Source organism: Natrix helvetica, assembly GCF_964273705.1.
Source record: "Natrix helvetica genome assembly, chromosome: 3".
NCBI classification, from domain to species: Eukaryota; Metazoa; Chordata; class Lepidosauria; order Squamata; family Natricidae; genus Natrix; species Natrix helvetica.
In genome coordinates, this window is record NC_138549.1 from 83,754,381 (window position 1) to 83,767,542 (window position 13,162).

Here is a 13,162-nt window from a genome sequence, read left to right on the forward strand (position 1 = left end):
TTTTATATATGGAACTAGCCATAATGGTGCTCACACAGAAAAGGTTGATTATTCAGGGTTAAATTATTGTTCCTAACCTATATTTGCATCTTAGGGGAATCAATAGCTAGCAAAAGAATAGTGCTTCCTAAAATAATGGAGAAATGTGATAACTAATAGTTAGCCTTGCTAATCTTAAAGTTCTTTTATTCCTAGCATTAGAAAATGCATGATTGAGATGGTAGAGGATGTGGGGAGTTTTAAAATATAAGAATTAAACAATTACAAAATGAAATGCCCCCTGGTTAAAAGAGAATAATGTGTGCAGACTGTGTTCCATTTTCATCAAAAGAGCATGGGTTTGAATTGTAATTGTGACAGTAGTGCAACCATTGTGATGTTGTATTGATTTGTAATTATGTCATTGCATTGTAGAGCAAAAAGAAATTCGAAAGAGAGTGCAAAGAAGCAGAAAAGGCACAGCAATGTTATGAGAGACTGGACAATGATACCAATGCCACTAAAGCAGATGTTGAAAAAGTAAGACATTGTTATTGGAAAATAATAGTTCATATGGCTATATTTGAAAATGTTACCAGTATTTATTGAAAGATCATGATATTTGGACCAACTAATGTGGATATCAAACTATGTTGAATTAGCTAAGTTTCACCCATTGCATATTTTGATTTGTTTTTCAAGTTATGGTTTGAAAATTATGGTTCTGAAATGTTCTGATTGCAAAATTTCATGAAATGCGAATGCTTGAAACAGCCTGTTTTCACATTTGAAAGAGAAGTTTCCACATGTATGACTGGACCTTCTGTGAAATGTCACGGACAAAACATTTTAAAATGCAACTTTTATAGACCTGTGCTTGAGCCACTCTTGAGCTTTCTTGTTTTTTTATAGATTGAGCTGCAGATTGTGTTTATAAATCCAAAGCAGTAAAATGTGACTTGGGCCAATATTTCAAATGAAGATTGAAAGCCACAATTAGTCTTTTGAATATTTATCTAAACCAGTTTTGCTGTTTCAGATTTTCACAGCAGCCCATTGCTTAATCATGTCCCTTAAACTTACTTACTTAACTATTTTTTAATATTTAATTTTATTTTAAATACAAAAAACATTATGGATAACATTCAAGATAAAGGCTTCAAAATACTAAATGAAAAATAATGTTAAGAAACTATATGCAGTGTCTTATTTACTCATATAGTCTTGTATAGTTTGTTACCTCTTGTGTGACATGTCTGTAATGTTTGTTTTATACATTGATGTACAGTGTTTCTAATTAGACTTATAGTACATGATTTTTAATAACATTTATTCTTATTAATGTTTTTTCGAAGAAAACTATTTTGCCTTATAAAATAGTTTACAACAGGAGTTAGCTTCTGTTGTAGGAATATGCTTTTCTGCTTCTGTTGGTTGGAGTTTTCCCTTTTTTGTAATTTATTCACAGAGAGATACAAAATTAATATTTTTGTGACCATTTTCTCTTAAAACTAGTAGATTTGTGTCAGGATGTTTCCTTGGTGCTAGAAGGACAGAGCGGACCAATTAATAAACAATTCATTATTAACACTTAACTTTGCTCTTTTCGTACTTGCATTACAATATTGCATGTAAGCACATAATGAGCAAAACCTGTGTTAAAACATCACAATATATTTATATGTATCATTTTGATGACATTTTGGCTTGCTGCAAGGTAGACTTTCCTGTTTAGTTTCCTTTGTAAGTGCATTTGTTGAAAGTAACACCAAAACAATGGCGTAATTTGAAACAACTGACTATCAGTTAAAATCAAAAGCTTTTTAAAATAGGGGTTGACTTCATAGTTGAGAAACAGTTTCTATAACTTACAAATGTTAATGAGAGGATACGTTGGACAGAAAGACGTCACTGGGAATTAAAGATAATGAGCATGCTCTTAAGTAAGAATTTCTTTTAAAAATAATTTAAAGCCGTTACTGATCTGTCCCCATTTTTTAGGCAAAGCAGCAACTAAACCTACGTACACATATGGCTGATGAAAATAAAAATGAATATGCTGCACAGCTGCAAAATTTCAATGGTGAACAGCACAAGCATTTCTATATTGTCATTCCTCAAATATACAAGGTAAGTGTCAGGAATCCAAGTAACCCCCTCCAAACAGACTGCCAGTATGTTTTCATCTAAATGAATTTGGTTATTGAAGAGTCTGAAGGTAAATTTCCACAATTTACTATTTATTTTTCTAGATTCTGTTTACTTAGATGTAATTACTATTATAATTACTATTTAGTTTTAAATATAGGATATAATTCTAAAAGTGAAGAATGCCCATTCACCTTTGTGTTACTTGTGAGATTTGAAATGTTTTAGAAACCAGCAAACTAACTAGTTTATTATGGCATAAACTTTTACAGAAGCAGAGTTTATTTTGTAATTAAAGTGTTAGTCTGTAAGTTATTCTTTATTGTTTTTATTACCACACTCTTAGGTTGCATGTGGGATACAAATCAAAACTTTAATTATAGATGACTGTAGTTAATACTTGCCAATTCTAATTGATTTTAGAAGGCATTAGCTGTGAATATCATTTGTAGAAATGAGCAAAGTTAGGTTAAATAATGATCCATTAATAATACATTTATTATTATTTAGTATATTTAGTTCATTAACATTTCATTAAAACAACACAAATTGTACAAAAGATAATTATAGGGAGGACAATGTTCCCCTCTATTTGGAATGTTACTATAAAGATATTCAGACTCTCATTTATTACTTAGCACCTTCAAGAAATGGATGCACGACGAACCATCAAACTTAGTGAATGTTATAAAGGATTTGCAGATTCTGAGCGGAAAGTTATTCCAATAGTCTCAAAATGTTTAGAAGGAATGATTGCTGCAGCCAAATCAGTCGATGATCGCAGAGTAAGTTAAATTTGTTCTGCATAATTCAATGCTAGTATTAAGCACATTGCTATGGAAGTAAATCTAGTCTTGCAGATTACAATCACATTCTATCGTAACTAGACTAGAGCCTACGCTGGTCAACCTACCAACACAGCTTAGGTCCCATAAAGCAAAATATAGTCAGTCCCATATGTTTTTTTCCCATGAAATTAATAACTTTCCTCTCTCTTTTCCCAACTTTTTTGTTGATCTAAGAAGTAGCAGAAAGTGGAACTCATCGTATTGCAGCCGGTTAGCATGTTTCATATATAGCATGTTTCATTTTTATGTCTCCAAGCATTGTGGCTATTAAATACTGCCTGTTTGAAAAGAAAACCAGCCTTAATATTTTAACTTATCCCAAAAAGGAGAATATTAAATCTGGGTGCCAATCAATCCATAATTTTTAATCTTGTAGAACTTTATTTTAAGTGTACAATTATAATTTCCTTAAGAATGTTGTTAGCAATTGAGTCTGAATGATTAATGTGTATATTCACTGTGTCAAAATTAGAATAGACTGATTTCAAGAGATGCAAGGAAACCTATTAAGACAGGAGTTGCAGTATTTGGCATCCCTGATTCTGCATTCTGTGTTTGTTAGAGATGGCTTCAAATGGTGATAAGATGCTAAGAAACTGCTTCCTGCCTCTTCCTATGTCCATTATATTCCAAATGGAATTTCTTGTGTTCAGTACTTGATGAAAATGAAACTGTCTGTATCTTGGGAATCAATGCTTTTCTTGGATAGATTCTATGTAACAGTTCCAATATAATGATAAAAGAAAAGGAAATATAGGATATCTGCATTTTGTTTTCTCTACAATAAATGCTTACCATTCAAAACAGAGACCCTGAAAGAATAATGATGTAAACTAATTTACATTAAGTTTTGGTAATATAATGGACAGAAGGAATAATCTTGAGATGCAGGAGGAAGGCTGCAACCTAGACAGTGGTCAATTAAACAAAATCTGAATCCAAACGAGAAATGTGTTTTGAGGAATCACCTCAGAATTGATCCTTCCTAGTTCTCTGGAACATAAAGTTAGGGGGGGGGAGGGGCACTTTCAGACTTGCAAGATTCTGTTGCTGTAACCTTAACAATAAAAGTATTCATGATTTTGGTTTCCTGATCTCGAGTATCTTGAAGGGCTGATTGGCCCTTCTTTAAGTGCAATATTAGTTAAATGTGATATTTAAGCCAATTAACTGTGTCTATTTATCCCATAAAGGATTCTCAAATTGTAATAGACTCCTTTAAGTCTGGCTTTGAACCTCCTGGAGATTTTCCATTTGAAGATTATAGTCAACACATTTATAGAACTGTTTCTGATGGAATGATCAGTACCCCAAAGCAGGAAGGAATGAAAATTGATGCAAAAACCACTGTGGGCAAGGCTAAGGGAAAACTCTGGCTCTTTGGAAAGAAACCAAAGGTAAAATCACCAAAATGTATCCTATGATTGCACATTCAAGATTATAATTCAGTGATTAAATGTTGTCTTTTTCAACAGAATAATCAGATTGATTCTTGTTGACTATAGGGGAAAAACTGTTCATTTTAGAAACTGGGTTCTAGCATGTTCCAGAGTATAAGAGCTATTATGAACTCTCATCCCTATATAATTCAACTATGGAATTCCAGCAGTTGAGTCCCAGCAAGCCAAAAGCATATACTGTGACTGATTAGAATTATAGATAACTGAAATTGCCCTGTAATTTAAAAAATATTGTGTATACCAGACAGTGACTTGGCCAGAAATTCCTGTAGCTAATCTGAACAGTTGTAGCAGCCTCTGTAGTTGTTGCTAAACTGTTAGAGCATGCAATATTTTGCTATCCATGTGGAATTGTACTTGTTGAAATTGAAGTTTTCTGGTGAACTGAAGAGAGATTAATAAGCACGATCTTTTTAAGGTTTTCAATTTACATGATAAATATAGTACAATTAGGAATATAGTTTATTTAAGCTTTGTTTATCCTGGAGAAGCTTTGTTGAGGATGCCTTCATATTTGTAAGATAAAACTTAGGAAAAAGTGAATACTCTTGAGAAGCAGCTGACCTGAAGGTTCAAATGGAAGTTAGGGTTAATTGTTTTTGAAGTATGAAAAACTAGCTATATTAAGTCTGTTGACCCAATAATTGTGAATATTGTTGCCATTGGGACAAGCAATGAGCATAACAATGTTTTCTTTTTTTTCTTTTCATTGAACTGTGGTGGATTGTATGGGAAATTTATGCAGAAAAAATTAATATTTTAGATCAGGTGTGTCTAACCCGTGAGCTGCCTTCAGTCCTGGGCAGCTAATAATAATGTAGCCTACAATATTGTATTAATTTAACATTATTATGTGCATTTATATACATTAACTATATTATATACATATTTATATGGCGCCCAAGACAATTCCTCTTCACTCATTGCAGTCGAGGCAAGCTAAAAGATTGGACACGCCTGCTTTAGATGAAAGAATGCAATTGTAATTTCTAACTACATGGTGTATTTCTATTAGTAGTTTAAGCCACTGGTTTCATGTATCATTAAAATGGGCATCAAAATTTGGGATAAAATAAGGCTTTAATTTCATTTTTTTTCATAGCAAGAAACAAATGTAATACACTACATATATAAACAAAATGCCAGTGCCTATTTCATGTAGCATTTCCTTTCATGACTGAAATTTATTGGTATATTTTTGAGTTAGCCCAAACGGGTAGATTTCACTGTGATTTTGAAATACTTGTAACCTCAACTTGGTGTTTTTGTCATTTTGTGATGCTTTGTGATGCCTGGAATATTTTCAGTTATTTTTATTATGACACAAGTGTTATGATGATACATTTTGATGCTGATAATTATAATGATGAAAATATACAATGATATGGGCTTGGATCCAGACTCAGTGTGCTGAAATGGAAGATTTTTTTCCATTCTCTAAAGGGAATGAATTTTGTAATGGAGGCTGTGTAATGTGAAAGAAGATTGTTTTCAACTGTTCCCTCTCTCCACCTCCAGTTCCACCTTTCATGTTATTTTTAAAGCCTTCCAATCTTTATTTATGAAAGAATAGTTATCACAGGTTTAAGAAGTAGGGGTCTTTGGTTAAAATCTCTCCTTCTATCCAGTTGTGGGAGCATTCAGTTTGCAGAATTCTGTTCCTTTGTTACTCTGGATCCAAACCATCATTTGTTTCTGTATTGAAAGGAGAAAACAGAATTTTCATCACTTTGAATGTTTGCCTTATCTCTTCCTTTCTTTCTATAGCAGCCACAGTCCCCACCCCTTACCCCTACTAGTTTATACACGTCCAGTACGTCTAATGGTTCCCAGTATCCCATATTCTCCATTGAACAAATGCATTATTGCATGAATGAAATAAAGACAGGGAAGCCCAGAATACCTTCTTTCAAAAACCTCAAAAGAGGGGTAAGTTCTATGAGATTGTGTAGGTGCATGATGGCGCTATGGTGTGCTTCTATGTGGCTTTCGTAGTACCTTCCACCATCGTGAGTTTTCTACTGGCAGTGGTGCGATCAACAACCATGTTGCTTAATTCCATGATGTGCAATAGTTTTGCTTAGCTCCACAATGAATGTTAACATTAGAAATAGCTGACTCTGATGGTATTACAAAGAAGATGCTGAGTGCATGTTCTCATTGTTTCCTGAGTGTACTTAATATTGGCATTAATATTAATATAGCATTGGGAACTAGAAATTGTTGGTAAGAAGAGAGAAGTGAGATAATTGTTTTTTTTTAAAGGCCGATTACTTTCTTGTTTGCTGAGTTTTCAGAAAAACTAGACAAAGGATGTCTAGTTTCTCTGAGGGATTTAAAAAAGTCATTCGAGACAGCTACCCATACTTAATTCAGATGTTTATGATAAATAATTATGTGGAAAGGCAGGTATTTATTTTATAATTCTTTCATTCCAACCTTCTTCCAAGAAGCTCTACATGGCATATCTGATGACGTATTTCCCCTTGGCCCATCCTCTAGAAAGTCTAGGCAAGGCTGTTGGATTTGTTCCAAGATCTTTGCTTTTTTAATTGCTACTAATAAAAATGTCATCCTAATATAGTTTCGCTGCAGGCTAATTTTGCATTTAGTAGAGACCAGTCCTTTATGATTGAACACCAATATAATTGAACTCCTCAAATATTTGTTATTGTAAAGTGATTAGGCACAAGTTCAGAATTGCAGGTAGTCCTCAACTTAACAACAGTTCATTTAGTGACCGTTTGTAGTTACAACATCACTAAAAAAAGTGACTTATAATTGTTTATCACACTTACAATCGTTGCAGCATCCCCATGGTCAGGTGATCACAGTTGGGATGCTTGACAACTGGTTCATATTTATGACGGTCACAGTGTCCGGGGAATTACGTGAACATCTTTTGCAACCTTCTGAAAAGCAAAGTCAATGGGGAAGCCAAATTCACTTAATAACTGTACTAACTTAACAACTGCAGTGATTCACTTAACAACTGGCAACAAAGGTTGTAAAATGAGGTAAAACTCACTTAACAGTTGTCTCATTTAGCAACATAAATTGTGGGCTTGTTTGTAGTCATAAGTGGAGGACTACATGTACCTCCATGTTATTGCCCTCTAGTCTTAATTTGAATTTAGCCTTGACAGCCCATGAACTGACTCTGATTCATAATCAGTGTATATATTTCTAAGTATATTATGAATCTTGTATCATGAATATTAAACCCATTTTATGCCACCTTGGATATTAGCAAGTGCTTTAATTTTTCAGATTATTGATTGTAATAGGATATCTTAAAACGTTAGTTTCTGGGAAACATATTTTCATTTTTAAAAGAATCTGTCTTCACTTTAATCATTCACACACACATAAAACACAACCCTCTCTTCATTTTAGTGTATAATACATATTTAAATAATATTTAAATGCAGTGTTCTTCACTCTAGTGGATAATTTACCGTTATTTCTTGAAGGATGTGTTTGTTCAGTCGTTTTATGGATTACTATTAAGAGTGCAGTTCAGGAAGTGTTCTTACTAATTTATACTGACATATTCTGCAAATGGAGTTAGTTCTAAGGAAGAAGTAATTGCCAATCAGCATTTATTTTTCCATAACAAATGAACTAACATTAGATCATTTACTCTGAAAAACATTCTTTCATATATGTAGGAGTCTACTACTGAGTGTAGATAACCAGAAATGTAATGAATTCCCCCCTACCCCCATACAAATACACACGTACAGAGGAATCACAATTGATTATAACACTATATACTTATAGTTGGGCATGTTGGTCTTGAGAGAAGCAGTTCAGAGTCCAAAGATATCATAAGCAGTTCTAGTTAATTATTAGATAGGTTCTCATTGTATTGAGTTGGTTTGGTCTTTTTTTTTCTCTTTTGGCTATGGATTTCTTATAATTTCCTTGTCTTAAATTAGAACACAATGATGTAGTCATTTTTCCATTCAACATCTGGTTTTAATCTATAATTCTTGCTCTTTACCCTAAAAAATTGCAAATTTTGAACCAAAAAACCTTGATCATTCGTTTAGAACAAATTATGTGATTAAGCTTCATTAAAAACATATCTTTGAATTATAATTTTGTTATTCTTCCACACTTAAGTTTTTCAAATAACTTAGATTTTATAAGGAAAGAAAAAGGAAATTTGGCAAGAGTTCTCGTGTCTGGTTGGAATTAAGGAAGTTAGAGATAATAAAATATTCCTTAGGCTTCCTTTATATCTCTGAAACTTAGCTAGATTCTGCACTCACATTACTTCCAATTCTTATATGTTTGTAATCATAGCCATATACCATCATTCTGAGAAAAAATTCTCTTAGCATAATTACTGCAGTAAGAGAAACTTATCTTTAATAAATTTGTAAATCATTAAAAATCAGTCTACGGTCTCTCCTTTCTCTTAACTTAATCATGGTGGCTGTGTTGAGAAGATTTATGAATTTAACTCCTATTTGAAAAAAATGATAGCTGCCAAATTTAATAAAATTTAATTTAATAATACTGTCAGAGTTCTCCAGATGCAACATTAGTCTTGAGCATTTTATTTATTTATCTATCTATCTATCTATCTATCTATCTATCTATCTATCTATCTATCTATCATCTATTTATTTATTTATTTATTTATTTATTTATTTATTTAATAAGCTAATAATAATAATAATAATAATAATATATTTATTTCTTAGCCGCACCCTCTCCCGAAGGACTCGGGGCGGCGTACAATGAAACATACGAAATAAATATGTGAACAAAACAAACATATAACAAAGACATACACTGAAACATACACAAGGAGGAGGTCGGCTGATAAAAAACAATTAAAATACAGTATTTAAAACCCCCTCGAAATTAAATATAATTAAAATACCCAGTTAAAAACCCGTCAGGAGTGATATGGTTAGATCAAAGTTGAGCCAGGCCAGCTGCTTGGAATAGGTGGGTCTTAAGCTTAATACGGAAGGAGCGGAGGTCAGAGGTATTCCTAATATCCGGAGGGAGGTCATTTCACAGGGCTGGGCCCGCCACAGAGGAGGCTCTACTCCTAGGCGCCACCCCACGACATTGTCTAGCGGACGGCACCTGGAGGAGCCCCTCTCTGTGCGAGCGAATTGGTCGCAGGGATGTATGGGGCAGAATACGATCCCGCAAGTAACTAGGTCCTAAGCCATGGAGCGCTTTAAAGATAGTTATCAAAACCTTGAAACGCACCCGATAGACCACAGGAAGCCAGTGCAGCTCGCGCAGGAACGGTGTCACATGGGAGTACCTAGTACTCCCCATAATTACCCGCGCGGCTGCGTTCTGGACCAACTGTAGCCTCCGGGTGCATTTCAAGGGAAGCCCCATGTAGAGAGCGTTACAGTAGTCCAAGCGAGACGTCATCAGCGCATGAGTGACTGTGCGTAAGGCGTCCCGGTCCAGTAGGGGGCGCAATTGGCGCACCAGGCGAACCTGGTGGAACGCCCCCCTTGCCACGGCTGTCACATGGTCATCCATGGACAGCCGGGCATCCAGGAGGACGCCCAAATTGCGCGCCCGCTCCACGGGGGCAAGATGAATGCCCCCAATGGCCAATGATGGAATTAATTGGCTGAACCGGGGGGCTGGTACCCACAGCCACTCCGTCTTGGAAGGGTTGAGCTTGAGTCGGTTGTCATCCATCCAGATCCGTACGGCTTCCACACACCGGGACATCACTTCGATGGCCTCGTTGGGGTGGTTCGGGGTGGAAAAGTACAGCTGAGTATCATCAGCGTACAGATGGTATCCCACCCCGAAACCACGGATGATCTCACCCAGCGGCTTCATATATGTGTTGAACGGGAGTGGCGAGAGGACCGACCCCTGTGGCACCCCACAAGTAAGGGGGCGTAGGGTCGACCTCTCTTCTCCTGTCAACACACGCTGCGTCCGGTCAGAAAGGTAGGAGCCGAACCACCGCAAAACGGTGCCCCAGATCCCCAACCCCTCCAGCCGGCGCAGCAGGATACCATGGTCGATGGTATCAAAAGCCGCCGAGAGGTCTAATAGGACCAGGATAGAGGAACAACCTCTATCTCTGGCCCTCCAGAGATCATCCACCAACGCGACCAAGGCCGTCTCCGTGCTGTGACCGGGGCGGAAGCCGGACTGGCGCGGGTCTAGATAATCATTTTCCTCCAGATGTCGTGGGAACTGGTAGGCCACCACACTCTCTACAACCTTCGCCAAAAAGGGAAGGTTGGAGACAGGACGATAATTGGCCAGCTCCAAGGGGTCCAGGGAAGGCTTCTTGAGCAAGGGTCTCACCACCGCCTCTTTCAAGGCGGCCGGGAGAGACCCCTCGCCCAACGAAGCATTCACTAGGCCCAGGAGCCAGTCTCGTGTAACCTCCCAGGATGCCAGTACAAGCCAGGAGGGACACGGGTCCAATAAACATGTGGTGGGTCGCAGTCGTCCACGCAATCTGTCCAAATCCTCGATGGCAACCAAGTCAAACTCCTCCCAGATCGAAACCTCAAGACTCGCCATGGGCGTCTCCACTGGATCACTGACAGGAACCCAGTCTCTCCGGATTTGAGCGATTTTATCCTGCAGATATTTACCAAATTCCTCTGCCCTGCCCTGTAGAGGGGCCTCCCGCGGCCTCTGAAACAAGAGGGAGCGGGACACCCGAAACAGGGCGGCAGGGCGGTTCTCCGCGGATGCAATGAGAGTGGCACAATATTGGCGTTTGGCCGCTCTCAATGCCACAAGGTACGTCCTTAAATGGGCTCGTACCTGTGTTCGATCAAATTCGGAGCAAGAGGATCTCCAACGACTCTCTAGACGTCTCTTGTGGCATTTCATCACCCTCAGCTCCTCGGTAAACCAAGGGGCTAGGGTGGATCGTTGCCGCCGGAGAGGCCGCAAAGGCGCCACCCGGTTCAAGGCCCCGGTAGTTGCATTATTCCACGCAACCACCAGGTCCCCTACCTGGGGGCGGGTCAAGGTTACAGGAGGTGGCCCAAGCTCCGTCTGGAACCTATCAGGTTCCATCAGGCGCCTGGGGCGGAACCATCTGGCACTTTCCGGTTCCGCCTCCCCGCAGCGGGAGGTAGCGCCAGGGAAGTCAAGACGAAGGAGTGAGTGATCTGACCATGACAGGGGAGTGATGGTTAGGTCCCCTCCTCCCAGATCACTCAGCCACTGGCCAGAGACAAAAACAAGGTCCAGAGTGTGTCCTCCCTCGTGTGTTGGGCCCTGAATCATTTGAGTCAGGTCCATGGCTGTCATGGAAGCCATGAACTCCCGAACCCCCTCTGATGCTTCTCCCACCGACGGCAGGTTAAAATCCCCCATCACTAAAAGTTTGGGGGTCTCAACCGCCACCGATGCGATCAGCTCGAGGAGTTCAGGCAGGGCCGCTGATGTATAGCGAGGAGCCAGGTATACTATCAGCAGGCCCAACTGTCTCCCAGGGCCCCATTTCACAACAAGGGCTTCACATCCGGACGTCTGTGGCACAGTAGACTCCCTCGGCTCTAAGTCCTCCCGAATAATTGCTGCCACCCCGCCGCCCCTTCCCTGGGCCCGGGGCTGGTGAAATGCTCGGTATCCTGGTGGGCACATTTCCACGAGGGGGAGACCTCCCTCGTGGCCCAACCAGGTCTCCGTTATTCCCGCGAGGTCCGGCTCCCCCTCTAAAATTAGATCGTGAATGAGGGGGGCCTTGTTAACAACGGACCTCGCATTGCATAACAACAGCCTCAGGCCTTGGGTCTGTAACTCTTGACCACCTAGAACGCGGGGGTTGGTGCAAGCGACCGGGTGTAACCAGCAACCACGGTCTCCCAACCGACTGTAAGTTCTTAACCTGTCCTCGTATCTGCCCCTCCCTGCGACTGTTGGAATTAAAGAGCCCTGTATAGGAATGGTGTCCTCCCCCTCCTCCTCCCTTCCGCCCCTTCTGCTCGCGACCACACCTGGGGGCCCGGCTCTCACATCGCTCCTGATCTGACCCTGCCTGACTCATTATTGAAAGTGAAAGGGACAATCTCTGTAAGAACATTGCCTTTCATTATGGGGGCTAGAATCTAATCTCCCATACTGATTGGGAAATGGTAATGATTAGGGTTATATAAAAAAAAGGAAATATATACAGTCCCATATCATAGCTTAGGAGAGGTTTCTTCATGCCAAATAGGCAATATTTAAGGGGCTAGCACAAAGAAGAGGGAGTCAACCTATTCTCCCAAACACCTGAAAGTGAGACAAAAAGCAATGGATGGAAACTCACCAAGGAGAAAAACAAGAACTAAAGAGAAATTTCCTGTCAGTTAGAACAATTAACCAGTGGAACAACTTGGCTCCAGAAGTTGTGAATGCTCCAACAGTGGATGTTTTAAAGAAGAGATTGGATAACCATTTGTCTGAAATGGTGTAGACCAGGGGTGTCAAACTGGATCTCTTTGAGTGCTGGATCAGCATTATAGTTTTCCACCGGGGGGGAGTGGGGGCGCAGACACCTCCTGCAATACTTTACTGCCAAAATGGGATGCAGAGGGGGGCACGCATGGTAACCTCTGCCCCGTTTTCAGCCTAAATGGCCTTCTGCAGCACTTTACTGGCCGCAGGGGGCTACATGCAGCCTGGTTTAGCCAGCAGAGGCACCGTGGGCTGGTCCTTTAATATTTCCAAGCTGGCTCCGTAGGCCGGATTTAAGCACCTTGTGGGCCG

General features: G+C 39.3%; 1 protein-coding gene across 2 annotated transcripts in view; it reads left to right on the forward strand.

Annotated features, from left to right (window-relative positions):
• Positions 1-13,162, forward strand: part of FNBP1L (formin binding protein 1 like) — a 59,333-nt gene that overhangs the window by 28,126 nt on the left and 18,045 nt on the right. For both annotated transcript variants that reach the window (XM_081946055.1, XM_081946056.1), the window contains exons 6-9: positions 415-519; positions 1,981-2,109; positions 2,766-2,912; positions 4,169-4,372. In XM_081946055.1, the coding sequence (XP_081802181.1) occupies positions 415-519; positions 1,981-2,109; positions 2,766-2,912; positions 4,169-4,372 (585 nt within the window). The remainder of the gene's footprint in view (positions 1-414; positions 520-1,980; positions 2,110-2,765; positions 2,913-4,168; positions 4,373-13,162) is intronic.